Source organism: Urocitellus parryii, chromosome X (genome assembly GCF_045843805.1).
Source record: "Urocitellus parryii isolate mUroPar1 chromosome X, mUroPar1.hap1, whole genome shotgun sequence".
NCBI classification, from domain to species: domain Eukaryota; kingdom Metazoa; phylum Chordata; class Mammalia; order Rodentia; family Sciuridae; genus Urocitellus; species Urocitellus parryii.
The window spans coordinates 39,090,216-39,108,820 of NC_135547.1; the positions used below are offsets into that span (position 1 = coordinate 39,090,216).

General features: G+C 34.8%; 1 protein-coding gene across 1 annotated transcript in view; it reads left to right on the forward strand.

The window, feature by feature from the left end:
- Ammecr1 (AMMECR nuclear protein 1) overlaps nt 1-18,605 on the forward strand; it is a 113,410-nt gene that overhangs the window by 87,171 nt on the left and 7,634 nt on the right. The window contains exons 3-4 of the mRNA XM_026396810.2: nt 3,511-3,625; nt 18,045-18,135. Coding sequence (XP_026252595.1) covers nt 3,511-3,625; nt 18,045-18,135 — 206 coding nt within the window. The remainder of the gene's footprint in view (nt 1-3,510; nt 3,626-18,044; nt 18,136-18,605) is intronic.

Sequence of the window (18,605 nt, forward strand, 5' to 3'; positions counted from 1 at the left end):
AGATGAAAATCCCAAGAATCAAGTCTTGTTTGAATGTTTTCTCTAAAATCAGACTATTATGACTAATGTTTCTCTATTGTTTCTGAGCTTTGAAGTTACTATGTTGAATCTTAGTGTAGTGAAGCATTGTTGTCATTTTCTCCCATTATCTGTTATCATTTTCTCCCTTACTCATTATTCTAAATATTCTTGTTTTTGAAGCTTACAAATGATTGAGCAACAAGGTTCCATATCATGAGAAAAGCTCGCTACCCTGATTCTGTTAGGTATTTTAAATCTTTATTGATTAGAAATAGGTTGAATTACACCAAGCTAAAATTAAACTTTCCTTGGTTTGCTTAAGTAATAGAGTAAACAAAATGGGATTTGCATCAAGGAGTTTAAAAAATTAATTGTATGGCTACTTTAGAACATGTAGTTTTCATAAGAAAGCTAGAGCTAGATTTAAGGAGGCCTAGCATGATAATAAAAAAAAGGCAGTCAATACTAAACTTGGTGAGAATGTAGAGAAAATGAAATGCTCATACATTGCTGATGGAAATGTTGCATCATGCAGCCATTTTGGGAAACTATGTGTTGGTTCCTCAAAAAGTTAAAGATATAATTACCTTTATAACCAGTAATTCCACTCCTAGGTTTTTATATAAGAGAAATGAAAACATACGTCCTCACTAAAACTTCTGTGCAAATATTTGCAACAGCATATTCAATAATAGCCAAAAATGGAAACAGCCTAAATGGCTATCCATCTGTGAATAGATAACAATATATGATATATTCATGCAATGGAGTATTATTAGGCAACACGAAGGATAAAATAATGATACATGGTACAACATGGGTGAAACTTCAGAAACATTGTGCTAAATGAAAGAAGCCAGACGCCAAGGCAAAATTACTGTAGGATTCTACTTATACAAAAGGTCTGGAATAGGCAAATCCATAGAAAGCAGATTTTTTCCCAGGACCTGTGGGTTGGGGCATGAGCAGTGGTTGCTAATGGGAAAGGGGATTTCTTTTTGAGGAGATGAAATATTCTAATATTGAGAGGTGGTGATTCTTGTACAACTCTGAATACACTAAACATTTTTGAATTGTATACATTAAATTTACTGGTACATAAATTATATCTCAATAAGACTGATATATATATATATATGTATATATATATTTATTTTATATATATATATGTATGTAGCTGGGCTCAGTGGCACACGCCTGTAATCCCAGCACCTCGGGAAGCTGAGAAGGGAGGATTGCAAGTTCAAAGCCAGCCTCAGCCATAGGAAGGCACTAAGCAGCTCAGGGAGATCCTGTCTCTAAATAAAATACTAAATAGGGCTGGGATGTAGCTCAGTGGTTGAGTGCCTATGAGTTCAATCCCCAGTACCCACCCCCCAAAAAAATCCCCCAAAGCACTAGTGACTTAGCAGTATAACTAAAGTGTATTTAAATTGTTTTATGCTAGGGACTGAGGGAAGCAGGGAACGGGGAATTAGTGTTTAGTTAGTTGTTGGTACTAGGGATTAAACCCAACATTGAGCTACAGCCCCAGTTCTTTCTATTTTTTATTTTGAGACAGGGTCTTACTAATTTGCTGACACTTGTCTTAAACTTGTGATCCTCCTGTCTCAGCTTCCTGAATTGCTGGGATGACAGTAGTGTTCCACCACACCCAGGAGGAGTTAGTAATTAATGAAAAGAGTTTCAATTGAGGAAAACAAAAAGGTTCTGGAGATGGATGGTGATGATGGTATGAATGTACTTAATCTTATGGAACTGTATATTTTAAAATTATTAAAATGTTAATTTATGTATATTTATCAAAATAAAAATACATAACTCTAAAAAATTGCATTTCATATTATTCTAATGTACAAGGCTTTTTTTTCCTTTCTTTTTAACAGGAAAATAAAAAATGTGATTGGCCTTTTTTATGCATGGGATTCTTCTGAACTATGTATTAGAATTTCTCTCCAGTATGTGTGTATAGGGGAGATGCTTATATAAACATGTCTTTATCTTGACTTTCAAAAAAGACTTTTAAGCTCTCATTCAAACTTTATTTGCCAGTAGAAAAATAAAAGAAGCTAAACCTCAGGAAGTTTATGTTGTTAAATTATAAAATATTGAAGTGCTGATTTTAGAATATGAGTTATCACAATTTCCTGATTTTCTTGGTTAATCCTGGCTTCTTGAATAGGAGAAACATTTATACTTTACAAATATATAACATCTCTATATCTTCCTAAAATCATTTTCTTTTGTATAACAAGAGAGAAAGAACAAGCACTAAAATGCATTGAAAATATAAACACAATGGATTAGTTTCAGAATACAAATGAAGGGATGAAAATGAAAAAAGAAGAAAATTTAGTAATAAGAAAGTCACTGAAAGGGGAATTAAATTATTTTCAAAGGCCATGGAACTTTGTTATGACCAAACAGTTGGTAGAGTCTAAGTTTTGGGCCTCTAAGGATTAATCTGTAAAAACACTTTCTAAGCCTGGCTGCTATATGGGACATTGGAAGAAGAATGACTTGAATGCCCATAGTGTCATTAATATTTTGGACAATCAGAGGTGTGATTGTTTTTCTTGATCAGGAAATGGTTTCTTATAAAAATATAAGGAACCCACATAGTGTGTTATCTATCTACCTACTTACCTACCTACTTACCTACCAGCCTATCTACTATATAAAACATATATATTTCAGTCTGTTCCACTATTGCAGGAAGAAGTATGGCCTTACAAAATTTTGTCCTTTAGAGTGGGATCCTTCCATAACTTAGCACTTGGTTAATGGATCCAATCAGAGTTTGTATACTCAGAAATTCATTGCATGGGATTAATGATCTCCTAATTGTAATTTTATTTCCCAGATTAGCCTTATTTCCTGTAGTTTCATAATTTTTGAGTCATCTTGAGTTATCAAGGGACATGAAATTTTGTATATTTAGTCTATAACTTGTATGATTTTTAAAATCTTTTTTGAATTCTCAGTCTTCTTTGGTATCTGGCCAAACTAGTATAAACTATTTTATTGTGTACAATATGATTATTACACACATAGCCAGAGATATATTACTTTTTGTATACTTTTCCTTTTTTTTTTTTTTTTTTTACTTCCATTAACACTAGAGCCAGAGGTCTTCCAATAAGTTTCCATGAGTCTGGTTCTTATCCCCCTCAAAAGTAAAATAGAACTTTCTCAGATTATACAAGTAACACAAAGAGATATCAAGAAATGGATGTACAGGAAATTTTATTGTACATCTACTCTTTATAATCAAAAGTGGTCACAGGATTGGCTGACAAACAATCTAGTCAATGCAAAAAATGGATGACTTCTAAAATTTGGGAGGGCTTTGAATATATTTAAAGATTATTGGTACCTTTGATATTTCATGGATTCTTTTTAATCTCTTACCTTTTTCAAATGATTGCATTTGAAATTAGGAAATTTCTTATTCAGTGATTGTTTTAATATTTGCTTTGTTTTCAACAGTGCCCTTAAAGATAGCCGTTTTCCCCCAATGACAAGAGATGAGCTGCCACGGCTTTTTTGCTCAGTGTCTCTGCTCACTAACTTTGAAGATGTCTGTGATTATTTGGACTGGGAGGTAAGATTAAGAAACTTTTAAAAGAACAAGTGAAAGTAACCCCTGATAAATGTTAAAAGCCAGTCTCAGAAAATACTTCATTTGACCCATTCTTATGAATAAATAAATTTCGCCATTGAATAGTGAGATTTGAATAATGGAATTTTTAAAAGGCAAAGTGCCATGTGTTGTTATAATCCATAAACTGAATTTGGCTTTCATTTTTGTCCTACTACCTCACTAGAGCATCTCATAAAAGCTGTTAATAAGTAGTTAAGAAGGACTGAATGGAATTTATTTCTCCTTCTATTTTTATTCCAATGCACTTTGTTGTAGCTGCTACCAAGTGATTAGGTAGTCAGAGGATACATCTCAGAAGCAAAAAGCAAGTTATTTAGGGTAAGATTTGGAGAAATCAGTTCATCATGACAAAGCACTGGTTAACTAGAATTAAATAATATAAATCATTCTTGGCTACCTCAATTCACACACTGAACACACTAACAAATTTATATTGAGAGTATCTCTGTGCTTGGGCATTATCAGAGAACCCTGTATCAATCATATTTTTATTCTTCTTTTGTATGTGGGGTTGGCTTATTAAGTTCACACATTCTCATCCTAATTTGCTTCAGTGGTTAAGAGGAGATGATTGAGTGTAGGTCTATGAAATTTTGCATGCACACACATACCCATATTATGGAATGCCTACTGTGTTCCAGGCACTATACTACACATATAAAAGTGGTACAATTTTTTCCTTACTATAAAGCATCTTATGTTCTATGGTAGAGAAAAAAATGTATATAAAAAGTAAGAAGGAATAAGTGCTATCAGAATTAAACAATAGAAATTCAGCCATAGACACAGCATTTTCTCTCACGCCGCTCATAAATGGCATTACTATATCATTATGATATAACATGTTTTAATTCTAATGCTGTTTTAGAAGAACTGGCCCCCCATGGCAACTGTAATATTTTGTTTTGTGGCCAAATCACTCTCTTCACAGTTAATTGAACTTGAGTTTTATTTCTGGCTTTATTCTGATTTCTTCTGAGACTTTGGGCAGTTTATTTCACTGTGATTCACTTTTTCCATGTATAGAATAAGACATTTGTAAAGTTCTTGACATTCATTTGAAAAAAAACAAAAACCTTTGTTATAGAATTTATTGTTGTTTTCCCAGACCTATTTAAAAACTTTTCTGCATAGGATGAAGGGAGTTCCTTCTGGGTTTCGTGGAACATTATCAAAATATGAAAGCATCTTAGTATTTTGTGGAAGAAATAAATTTGGAAAAGGAAGGAATAAAACAATCCAATAATGCTGATCCTAACAGAGTTGGCATGTGTAAAGAATTTTATATAATTAAAAATTTCCTATTTTATTGTGTTTCTAAGTTTGTTGTTCCTATTTGGTTTTCCTTAAAGAAAAGTTTACCAATATTATGGAAATATTTCCCAGTTTGTCCGTCCGTCCGTCCTTTCTTCCGTCCTTCCTTCCCTCCCTCCCTCCTTCCTTTCTTCCTTCCCTCCTTCCCTCCTTCCCTCCCTCCATTCCTTTCCTTCCTTTCCTTCTTTCTCCCTCTCCCTCCTTCCCCCCCCTCCTTCCCCCTCTCCCTCTCCCTCTCAATTTTGGAGACTAGGAATTCAACTCGGGGCACTGAACCACTGAGCCATATCCCCAGCCCTTTTTTATTTAAACAGGGCCTCAATGAGTTATTTAGGTCCATGCTAAGTTGCCGAGGCTTTCTTCAAACTCGGGATCTTCCTGCCTCAGCTCCCAAGCTGCTGGGATTACAGATGTGCACCACTGTGTCCAGTCCTAGTACTTTATTTTTAAATGGTCCCAAATCATGTCCTCCTTTTATTAATATGTATGACAGTTTAGAGGCTGCTTTTAGTTTTCAGACTGCCACTTTTTCTTCTGTAGCCAGAGTTTCAGTTTTGCTTTCTAGATTGCAGGGTGCAGTGTATGTAGAGGTGGGAGTGATCATAGAGGCAAAAGCCCAAGATCTAGGGGATGACCAAGGCTAAAAATCACTTCTGTACTTACTAGAAGCCACTGAATTGGAAGTACAGTTAAGGCACAAGCTCTTGCATGTATATTGAATGTATAGTGTATGAATATATGCTTGTATTTCAAGAGAAGGAAAAACAGGAGAATCCAATGGCTATTAAATGGGTACAGATAAGCTCAGAGTACACCATCATCTTTTTTGCCCATTCCAAGAATTATATACAGCTAAAATTAACCTTGATGTTATTGGGCTTTTATGTTCATGACATGGGTACATTTTCTGTTAAAAGGGTAGGAAGTAAAGCACATAATAATAAGAACTGTGTACTCTTTCAGGTTCTATTTATCCTCTTTGGGCACCATCTGCCAGCTTGAGTTTCTGGAAGAGTCTATATTGCTTCTCCTTGATCTTGTATATTTAATATATTTAATATTCTTGTATATTTAATATATAGTCATATATTTAATATAATCTGCCTGGTCTTATATATTTAATGTATTGTTAGTCTTGTATATTCAATATATCCTCTTTGGGTACTATATGCCAGCTTGAGTTTCTAGAAGATTCTATATTGCTTCTGCTTGGTCTTGTATATTTAATATGTTCTTTAAACAGGTGTTGAAACACAAACTTGCACACAAATGTTCAAAGCAGCACTATTCACGATAGGTAGAACCTGGAAACAACCCAAATGTTTATCAGTACATAAATGGATAAATAGGATATGGTATATCTTCTTATTCAACTATAAAAATAAATGAAGTACTAACGCTTGCTACAACATTAGTTAACCTTGAAAACATAATGTTAAAAGAAGCCATATGCAAAAGCCCACCTACTATCTGATTCCATTTATACGAAATCTCCAGAATGGGCAAATCCATAGAAATAGAAAGCAAATTCATGGTTGTCAGGGTTTGGGGGGAGGGGTGAATGGAAAGTGACTAATGGGTACAGGGTTTCCATTTGGAGTAATGAAAAAGTTCTGGAATTAAATTATGATGATGTTTGCACAACACTGTGAATATATTTCATGCCACTGAATTGTTTGCTTTTCTGTTATGATATTTTACCACAATAAAACATGGAAAATAAATTTTATACATATATAACAATGGTCCATGATAGTAATTTTAATTTATTGAAGAAGAAAAAATTTAAATCCAAAGAGTAAAAATAAGGAGATGCCAGTTATTCACAATTATACTATTCTGTGATAACTATGGTTAATATTTCAAAATACTGGCAGAACCTCCATATCTGTGGGTTCTGTATACATGGATTCAACCAACTACATATTGAAAATATTTTGAAAAGGAATTGCATCTGTATTGAATAATAGACATTTTTCCTTGACATTATTCCCGAGATAACATAGTATAATAGCTGTTTACATTGTTCTAAGTATTATACATAATCTAGAGATGATTTGCATGTTGGTAACATGCAAATACTATGCCACTTTATATAAGGGATGTGAGCATCCTAGGATAATGGTTTGGAGGCAGTGTCCTAGAAAAAGTCCCCCAATAGATACCAAGGGACAGTGGCATTTCTTTCTATCTGTGTTTTTGTATCAGTAAATCTGCATATTTGATTATGAGATCATATTTAATATTCACTTATAATTTAAAAGAAAATTCAGGGAAATCTTTGTTTATTGTTCATCTGTATGTGTAAGTTTATTATTTATATTGTGAATTTCCTTTGTGAAAAGTCAGTCTATATTTATGAAAGTATGCCTTCACTTTGGGGAATTTTATACTGTCAAATAAGTACACCTTTTCTTTTAAGGATAAAATATCCTATTCCCTATAATATTTAATTTTAACCCAAAATGCAAAGATCTATATATGTTTACACTACTGGTAGAAATAAAAAGATTATTTTGAAAATTTGATAGAGAATTTTTTAATAGAGAATTTTAAAATCAAAGTTAGATAATGAACATGTTTTATATAAGCAGAAGCCTCTAACAGAGGGATTTTCTGGTTTGAAATTTGACTTCTATTCGTGAAGTGTGTTATAGTGGTGGAGTCCCTCGTTAAAGAGACAAAAATGCACACAGATCAAAGCAAAAAGAGGACAATGTCTAGAAGTCCCAAAGCATAGAGGTAGATAACTTTGCTAAGAAAGAGAGACATCCTTGTGTTCATGAGGGTAAGGGACGTGATTGGTGATAAGCCAACTAATTTTCATATGTTCAGGAAAGAAATGGACTGCCACAGGTCTGGCTACCATCTTATTGTCTTTTTCATCAAAAGTTAAAAGAAATCTATTTGAACTCTCCTTTGGTAACATGTTTCTAGTTTTATAATGGAAGTTAGTAGGAAAATAAGATTTTACAATATGTTTTGGGTGCTTGTTTTATAATGTAAGAAATGTTTGATAAATGGTTTCAAAAGTGAGTCTAATTAATTCCACGTCAATATTGAATTGTCCATATGTTGTATTCCACAAAGTAATAATTATAACATTTGAAATGAGTGTCTATAGATAGCTTTTCAAGGAGTCTAAATAGTTATTTAAAGACAACAAAATTACCCATAGAAGGCTATAAATTATAAATAGATTGGAGCAGTGGCCTAAGTCTTCCAAGAGTTTCTGATCATCACCCACATAGTGATCTATTTAGTAATCTGGTAGGTATACAAGTATGAAGAGTGAATAATTTGGAGAAAGAATTCATTAACTGATAAATAACAATATCTACCTAAAAAGACCAAAATGGTTCTGAAATGAGAAGAATTGCTCCCCTAGGGAGAAATCCAACATGGTATGCCTTATGTTTGAACACAAAAAGTAATCACCATTGTTCTGAGCTCTTCAGTGGACATTTATCTTAACTCTGAATGACAGGATGATTGACAGACACAGAGCTTTAGAAAGAAAGAAAGAAAAAAAAACTCATGAGTATGTTGGAGCCCTCCAAAATGACAAATAGCCTGGAATTAGTGTAGTTAAACTGTTTGGGCATCATGTTTCCTTTTAAGAAATCTGAAAGGGTATAAATCCAGTGACATTACTAGAGTTTGACTTGAGGGGTAATTCTAGGTGTGTCATTTCATAGCTGCTCATTTTCAGGATGATATAAATGAATAAGCTTTTTGTTTGTAGAAGAACTTGTATAACAAGTATGATACCAGTGATTTTGTGGGAGCTAATATAGCTCTTTGCTGACAGAAGTCAAAATATTTCCTAAATTGTAATCAGGCATCTTTTACTTTGAAGCTATAGAGACAAGATCATTTAAAGAAAGGCATGAAGAAGGAAACATTTTCTGTATCCTAAAGTAAATGTTTAGATCATATTTTAGTATATTAATGACATCTTCCCAAACCTGAAGACATTTTTCTTGTATCTAGCTTCCTGCACCATTGATATCTCACTTGTCTATACAGCCATCACCTGGGCAATACATTGTTGTCCTAAGACAGTGTGTTGGTTCCTTTTTAGTATATGACATTTACATGGAATCAACCCATTCAGGTGGGACTGGCCAGTATGTTTCTTCTGTGGTGCCAAAATCTGTCCCTGCAGTATAAAACTAGATCTCTGAGTCCCTACTCTTCTGTCCCTAAAGTACCAAAGCATGTGTCATTTTGTAGGAGCCTTGTAGACTCCTGGTACTCAGAGAACTGCACTTCACTTTAAAAGCAACCTCTAAAGAACTCCTCTTGAGCAATTGCAGCTCCATTTCTGACGTATTTAGTTGCAGTAAATAATAGGACGCTTTTATAACAGCCTTTATGAGAGTAAACAGATGAGATGAACAAATTGGCTACTGTCATTATCTCCCATATATTTTAGAAGTTAATGTTCTCCTATTCACCCTCACTTCCCCAAAAAGGTTTACTTTTTTTTTTTAGCTCCTTTTAATGTACCACTGAAAACAGAGTTCCCATTCATACACAGATGGTTAGCGTGACTCATAAAGTCAGCAAATGAAATGACTTCTAGTTGTATACGTTCTGTTTCCTCCCTTGGTTATATTTTCCCAGCTATGAGGCATACCATGTTTTGCTCTCTTATAATTTAAAATTCCCGCCTCACTAAAAAACATGGGCCTTTTACATCTAGAAAATGTACTTCACATGTATTTTCCCAGAGACCTTGATATTTTTGTGTAAAACATCACTATCATGGTAATTTAGTCTTTATCTTGATATTCTAAATGTTGGTTCAAGTGCTGTGGAGCACTGGGAACGTGCTTTACATTTCTTGGCCATCTACAGAGAATTTGTGAGCATCAGCAAGTCAGTGTATAAGAAGCCTAGTGGAGACGCAAGCTGTTCTAAGTAATGTAACTTTTTTGGGGATACAGGGATTCGACCCAGGGATGCTTAACCTATGAGTCACATCCCCAGTCTCCTTTTTATAATTTTTATTTTGAGACAGGGTCTTTCTAATTTACTTAGGGCCTCGATAAGTAGCTGAGGCTGGCCTGGAACTTGATAAACTTCTGCTTCAGCCTCCTGAGCTGCTGGGATTACAGGCATGCACCACTATGCCTGGTGTAATGTAACTTCTTAGAAGTTGATTTAATGCAAAGAAGTTTTCATTAGCTGTTATTACCCTTAGAAATGGATAGCTTAGAGCATTCTCTGGCTTCCTGCTTTCCTATGTTCTTTGGCCAGGGGCAGTGGGGGGTTTCTGCTTCTTTCTTCATAATAAAGAAACTCTTTTTCTGCTCCTTCCCAAGGAATGCCATTATGATCTATTCTTTTATGTAGTGTTTGCCTATGTGTGTGTAACCCCAGCATTTAATAAAAAAGTGCTGAATTTTGGGAATAAGAAGACCTGGTTTTGTTCCTGACTATCACTGCCCAGCTTTGTGACCTTTCCAGACCTCAGTTCAGTTTTGCCAGGAAGCTGAAAAGGTTGGATTAGTTAATACCTCAGGTTTCTTTGGACACAGAATGTGGTTCTATGACTGACTTCCTTTTTAAAAAAAAATTGCTTCTGTTTCATTTTAAATCCAGAGACTGAATCATCAGTAGCCATTTAGAAGTCATAAGAAGAGTTCCCTAACTTTTAAAATGGCCATTGTCAACCTAAACATAGGCAACAAAAGTGGAAAATGATTCAATTTTTAAAATTGTACATATTCTAGATTTCTTTTCCTCAATAGAATTGTCTTTGGGAAGGAAAATACTCTAAACCATTAAGGCCTCTATTTTTAATGCATCATCCCTTGTTTTAAGTCAATATTATATATTGAAATGAAGCAAGTATATTAGGGAAAGATTATTCACATTACAAGTAGATATTTTGCTTTGCATAAGGACTCATTCTAGGGTCTCATTTTCTTCCTCATAACTTCAGGATTAATTCGTTTATATAAATAAAATGCATATGTAACTTTTTTGTAGTACTGGTGATTGAACCCAGGGGTGCTCTACCACTGAGAGGTATACCCACAGTATTCCCCACCCTGTTTTTTTTTTTTTTTTTGAGTCAGGGTCTTGCTAAATTGCCAAGACTAGTGATCATCCTGCATCAGCCTCTCAAGTCACTGGGATTACAGGTGTGCATCACTGGGAGGTGTGCACCACCATACCGAGTTCCCACGTATAACTTTTTAAGAAACAAATCTCTTTTGTAGACTGAGTTGAACCATTTTGAGTCAGATACTCAGTGTACAGCTCCAATCTGAATATGATTTTTCTTAATTTCCTATCATGTAAACATTACTACATATTGAATATGTCTGTCAAGAGATGGTTCTCCCTAGCATTTGGAAAATAAAATAAGTCTTTCTAGATTCTGATAAAATTTTATAACTTTGCTTTTCTTATATATAAATTTACCTCCTTCCTCATCCCCTTTCTAAAAAAAATGGTAGGAATGTATTTTTCTAACTTCTGATGAAAAGAGGCTTTTTATTTAAAGGTCACCTGTGTTGCCTGAACTTTGCTTGGGAAACATCAGGATGTTCAGTTTTCATGGAATGCTCATTATAATTAATCATTACCGAGATTTTTTTCCTTAATTATACTCTGAGTTTTCACTTGTTCTCTGCAGAACCTTAGGGTAAGAACAGTTTCTTTCATTGCAAATGATATATAAACATGTTTGGCTTCATAGCTTCTCAAAGCACCTCTTCATTAACCTTGCTTTATTTAAAATCTTACTAATGCTTTAAAAGTTTGTGGGGGTGATTACTAGATAGTTCAGGTATTTTAGAGCTATGTGTCAGTTGTTATTTAAATAAATGTTATCAGGTTGTTGTTCAGTAGCCATTGTGAATAAATTGGCAGGCTTGATAGACAAGATGTCTAAATCTCCTACATGAATCAAAATTGGTACTAATTAGTCCTTTAGTAAGCTCTGCAAAAGCCAAGAACTGGTCCATGGAGACTGAACTAATTTCTAAGCTAAAGGTGACTAATTTGCAGGGATTTTAGAGAACAACACACAAATGTATCTTGGTCAAGGGAACCTTTGCAGTTGTTTTCACAAAATAACCAGGGGAGAAAAAACCCTTCATCTGAGGTAGATAATGAATCAGAGTTTTCATAATAGAATATGTTAAAAGGTTACTGGTGTCTAAGTGATGGCTTGCAACCAATTATCCTCTTTGATTTTTGTTTCTAGTATTTGTTCTAAATCTTCTCAAAGGCTATTTGAAAGCAAAGACAGCTATAGGAATGGGTCAGATAATGGATAAAAACAGCCTAAAATGTATTCCTTGGTGGTGTCTCAGTTGGTTCAAGAGAAGAAATATTTTTTTAGTCACTAAGAGTTTTATCTAGGTAGTACTAGGATTACAAGCCATCTTTATTTTTCCCTTCATAATTTTCTGAAGAGATTTTTTTTCTTATAACATGTACAAACTATTTCATGAACAGATTAAAAATAATTCATGGTTGAAGTTTACAAAAGTAAAAGTTACTGAGTCAAAAAAATAGCAGAATTGCATCAGCACTCTTTAAATTTTTACAATTTGGCCCAATTCTGAAGGAATCATGTTCACCAGATGGGCACCTGCAAAACTTCTGGCTGGCTTCTTAAATTGGTGGGTGGAATGAAATGACACAGTCATGACTGTGAGGATTTGATGGGCAGATCCTTGATAGTCTGGAGTCCAAAAAAATATGGGGAGTTGTGTCAGGTTTAGGAGGAGTAGTGGTTTATTAGAATCCGTACAAATAATTATCAGCCCCTCTGATTAAAATCTCAATTTTTCTTGCCCAAAAAGTTGTTACTCAAGAGTATAAACTTGGAGTAGACCCAAGTTTGAAGCATTTTCTACTCGTGTTGAATTTGTGTTCACTAGGCAAAGGAAGAGACACTATTTTCACAAGGCTGAGCTGGGGTGGAGCAAAAAGTACTGTGCAGTGACGAGCATAAAAGGGGGATATGCTGCACTGGGAATTTTGTATTCTTTAGGGCAATAGCACATTTATTTATTTCCTCTATATAAGAAATGCCAGACTCTGGCTCAGAAGTTTGAACTGTCTGATGCAATGTTTGTTTCTGTCTGTGGTAGCCTGGATCATTTTGTGACAGCACATGCACATCTTCTATGATGCCAACATCAAAAGGTTAGGGAGTATGCCAAACACCCTGAGCTCCTCTCATAAGGAACAGAGACCTTCCATTCAGTTCAATGGTATTGGCGCATTGAACCTGGCAGGTCAGTCTTATGTGAATGGCCAGTAACTGACTGTGTTGTTAATTACATAGTATGTTTTGTCAAATTATTTTGTCCAAAAAGCACGTTGAACAACTTTTGCTACTTTGACCTCCTGTGTTTTTTTTTTTATGTTATTCAAGATGAATTCAGTAAAAATGAGTAGAGTGAGCCATGGCAATATTTTTATTCTTTCAGGGCAACCCATCATTTGGTTTTGAAAATGGGTTGAATGGGACTGATTGTGGCATGGACTAAGACAGGATTCCACCTGAGAAAGTAGACTGGTTCTGTTGGCTGTCCAGAGTATGATCAGAGGCAGATTTGGCATTGAGGGTCATGACTTTGGAAGTAATTGTGGACCCACGTGGTCACAGGTTTGCATGGAGCCTATTCAACTTAACCAGGGCACATTTTATACACATTCATGTTTTTAGCCAGATGGCTTTTGTTGTTGTTTCCGCCTATTCAGATCATAGGCTTGCTAAATAGGCTTGCAGGCAAAAGTTAGCACCTTTTGTAGTGCTGCTAGTGGATCACAGGACTGACACTTGCCTTATAGACAGATTAGGTATTAAGCTTTGACTATGCAATTGTGAGGAACATAATATGAACCGTGTATTATAATGGGGTGGGAGGGGCACTCTTTTTTTAATGTTCTTGTGTTCAGGGTCACTGCATTAGAGGATAATAGTTTTAAGTGAAGCCACATTTCTAACAAGGGGCCAGATAATGAGGATAAATGAAATCTGCAGACAGTCTCAAAGCTTCATTTTAACCATTATTTATAATCTCTTCTTCTACCAAACCTTTTACTATGTAGCAAAATTGATTAATTTGTGTGTATCTCTACTTTCTCTGCCCACATCCACTCTAATAGAGAAATGAACAAGAGGAAAGAGGATGGGCTGAGACCAGGTGGAGTTGGGGATGCATAATCCCCAAACTGGATAATCAACTCCAGAATAATCAAGATATATTTTAGGGTTTTAATATTAATCTTGATATTCAATCATTCTGAACAATGTTAAAACAAAATATTGTATAATAGCATTAATAAAAATCACTTGTTGTGGAATGGTTCAGAATAAATATGGCTTTCTTTTTAGCATGAAATAGGACTCTGTTGAACTGGTCTTAATGTTCTCTCAGCACACACAAATACAGCTCTATTTAATTCCATATCCTCTTATCTATAAGTCCTACATTTAATTTACTACCATTAGAATTGATTTATAGCTTTGCTTAGCAAAAGTACAGTCTTGATTAAAAGAATATTATCACAGCTGATGGACCTTGAAAGCATTTTTTCTTAAGACTTTCTAATAATTTTGAAAATGATCTGCAGACTCCCATAAGGCTAGATTTGCAAGTAACCATTTGTTGCTCACCTGCCTGTACTTTGCACAATGAAGGATTAGTTAAGGGTTTGTTTCATGACAGTTTTCCCAAATGCTGCCTCCCTTCTCGTTCTTAGAAAGTTACTGTGATAGCATTTTATAGCAGGTATGCAACTGGGAATCCCACTTCCCTAGTCAGTCGATTTCTTATCCAGCTGATAAATGCCAACTATAGCCTTTGCTTCCTGGGATGCTGTTGGACTATAGGATTCTCCAATCTATAAAAGGGGGGATTCAATTACTAGGCATGAAGATTACATTTTGGAGTTGCTGCTATAACACGTGCCTCCCTGAAACAATATGGAATCTATTTCTGATGCTCATTTTGGTGGAGATGACTTAATTTGAAAAGCCAGTGATTTCCACAAGGTGGCCAGAATCAGTCATTCTCCACAGCAGGCCATTTTCCACTCTCCTGTTTTGATTGTACAGTGTGACTATTTGTCACCATCTTCGATTCTGAGAGTGAAGAAAATGTTATCGCTCAACAAGTGACAAAAGTTATTATGCTTTTGATCCTGTTAAGAATGTTATTCTCTTGATTCTGATGGTTGAAAAAAATTACTCACTCTGGTTTTGGCTTTGTGGAGTATATATTTGACCTATGAAAAAGTTATTTTTCACAAAGGATTCACTTTAAAATCACTATATTTTCATTTCAATTTATAGGGCTTTCAATTGTTCAGAATCATACGAATCCAACAAAAATTAAAATTTATAAATGTTGCAAGAAAGAAAAATGGGATAATTTTGACTTTTTAAAATCAAAGTTGATGGTGGAGCCTTCTTAAAAATACAAATAGAGCATTCTTATTCATGAATGATTTTCATTTTGCTCAACATGTCCTTAGACTTTGAGTTAATCTCATATAAACACCTTTATTGAGATATAATGAACATACCATACAATTAACAAATTGTTTAAAATTATTTTTTTAATTACTCTTTCAATTGTTAAATTACTAGGCTTTAAAATCTCTGACGTTTTTGTTGAAGAACACAGGTTGTACTCCTAAGAAGGATTTATGAGTCCAAATTACACCCCCATTTGCCTAAATCACTTCTCCCACTCCAGTACATAGCCACAGTTTGTCAGAGCTAGGATGGTTATTAGAGGTCACCTCATTCAAGTAGGATAAAAATCACCTGGTGAGTTGTTCTTTTTCCAAAGTCTACTTGCTGAAGCATAAAACCTCTTGAAATTCTGATAAACTTTTCAGCCTCTTCCCCTCATCATGCCAATTAAATATTAATAATTTGTCTGACACTCTCATCTCACAGATAGACATTCTTCCTCTCACAATTTTGACTAGACATCTCAATAAACACCAAAATTCTTTTCAATTTCAGCATGACAGATTTTTGATAAATAGAATGAAAGATTCAAGATTCACTTCAGTGAATGAAGGGGCATAAATTACTTAGGCTGTATATTTTTTATAAAAAACAAATTATGAAGAATCTGATATTGTTGAAGGAAAAAAATCAGAGTCACTGAACAGGAAGTCAGTATACAGAAAATGTTGCAAATTTGTCATTGCCTCTGTGCTATGTCAGGCACCAGAGAGATTACTAGATGTCCTTTATCCTGGAAATGCCTGATAGCTAAGCACTCATATTTCTTCTCAGCTGTCCACAGTCATTTCCCACAGGGTATGGGAGGTCTTATTGTGTTAGTTTTTAAACAGCTGCCCTGGTTGCATTTTTAGTAGAAGGAGATTCATAAGAATGTTGGTATTAAATAGATAGAAGAAATAGCCACAGAAATATGCTTTAATAATAATAATAATAAAAAAAACTCCTGAGAAGATCTGACAGGCTGTAATGGATAGATGTTTGGAGATCTGAGGATCAAACGAAATGGATTTCCCAGAGGAGTTTTTATTCCCTGAAAAATTAGAAAATTTCATGCTAGGGGAAGAAGCAGGTAAAAAGGTTTTCATTCACCCCTTTTCTTCTTCTAAATCTTTACTTCCATACAGATGGAAAGATTAAGGTCTATGATTTAACTCACCTGCTTTGACAAGAAGCCACCATCCTGGGGGATAATGTTCACCTGGTTTTACATCTGTACCTTGGATACTTCACTTAGTAAACATTGATTTGACTCATCCACAGAATTGAGAGAATTTAGTGGGGTGTTTATGCTTTTGAAATTTTATTTTTATTGTCAGTGTTCACAAAGAGATTAAGAACTTTGATCTTTCATTAGTGTACCCTATTCTATGTAAGATATGAGGGGAAAGGCCAGTTTCCTTTTGATTGTATGCTAATCAAAGGACAAGCATATTAGTTTTTAAAAACATTAGCAAGAAAGAGCCCACTCTTACTTAGAAAATGATCTTTTTTAGGTCATCACCAAAAGTTTGTTTGACATTTTAAAAAGTTAGGCTAGGAAATAGAAATGCTGGGCAAAAATACCTTGCTCATGAATTAGTTGTAATCTTAATTGCCCTTAAATGGAAAGGTACTGTGTGATGTATGTCTGGTTTTCATATTGTTTTCAGTCTCATCTGACAGTATTTTTTTTTTGCCTACATATAAATCAAGGTCTCAAAAAGACTGGACAGCAGTACATGGTGGCACATGCCTACAGTCCCAGCTACTTGTCAGGCTAAGGCAGAAGGATCACAAGTTCAAAGCCAGCCTTGGCAACTTATCGAGACCCTGTCTCAAAGTTAAATAAAAGAAAAACAAGGGTTGGTGGGGGCTGGGGTAGTGGCTCGGTAGTAGAGTGCTCGCGTAGCACATGCGAGGCCCTGGGTTCGATCCTAAGCACCACATAAAAAAATAAAGGTATTTTGTCCAACTACAACTAAAAAATAAATTTTAAAAAGGGGTTGGAAAATATAGTACAGTGGTAGAGCACTTGCCTAGCATGTGCAATGCTTTGGGTTCAATCCCCAGCACCACACACACACACACACAAAGAAAGAATAGACCATTTGGGAGGGGGGTCAACACAGGAAGTTTGGGAATGTAACCTGAAATGGTGAGTGTACCTGCAAAATAGGGTGATTGTTTGTCATCTCTTTAAAGTCAATTCCCTTTGTCTAGTTCCTTAGTGTCATGAGTCACAATTTGAGAGTGGCAGCAGGATTATTGCCATCAACTATCTTGCTCTACATCCCCAGAATGGTTGTTCCAGTTTTCCAAACAGAATAGCATAGCCTGCTACATTTGCAAATCAATATTTTCAGTCTCCATGGCTATCATAATAGCCTTCAAATCCAAAGTCAAAATTATGGAAAGAGAATTGATATGCATTTCTTAAAACATGGGGAAGAGAAAGAACAGCATTCTCTTGAAAATTAAATTATAACCATTTCTTTCTGTTTCTATGAAGAAGACTGTACTAATAAAACTGCCGATTTCTTTCAGGTGGGTGTACATGGCATTAGAATAGAATTCATCAATGAAAAAGGATCAAAACGCACCGCCACCTACCTACCGGAGGTTGCAAAGGAGCAAGGTCATTATTGTACTTTATTTCATATAATCTGGTGAAGAATTTAAACAAATATACAAATTGAAATGCGATTTCTGACCTTGCAGTTATGCCCAATAATTGATCAGTGTCAAATTAAGAACCAACTCTTCTATCACTGCCACTGCAATGTCTGTATCAAATCAGTGAATTACACTCAAGCCAAATCTCTGTACTGAAGTTTGACAGCATAAACTCAAAATATATACTTTTCAAAATAGCATAGATTTATAAAAGTTGGTTTTGATTTAGGCAATAATTTGCTACTAATTTGAAAGACTCTTCTCCTGTATTCCATTGTACTGTAAATAGCCTTGTGGAATAAACAAGCCTTTAGTTTGACAGCCACATAGTTCATTATCACTGCCAGAATCTAATGTTTCATTATTAGGTGGTTGCCATTACTCATCCTGCTAATATTAAGATGGTATGTTTCCCCTTAAAATTGGAAGCAT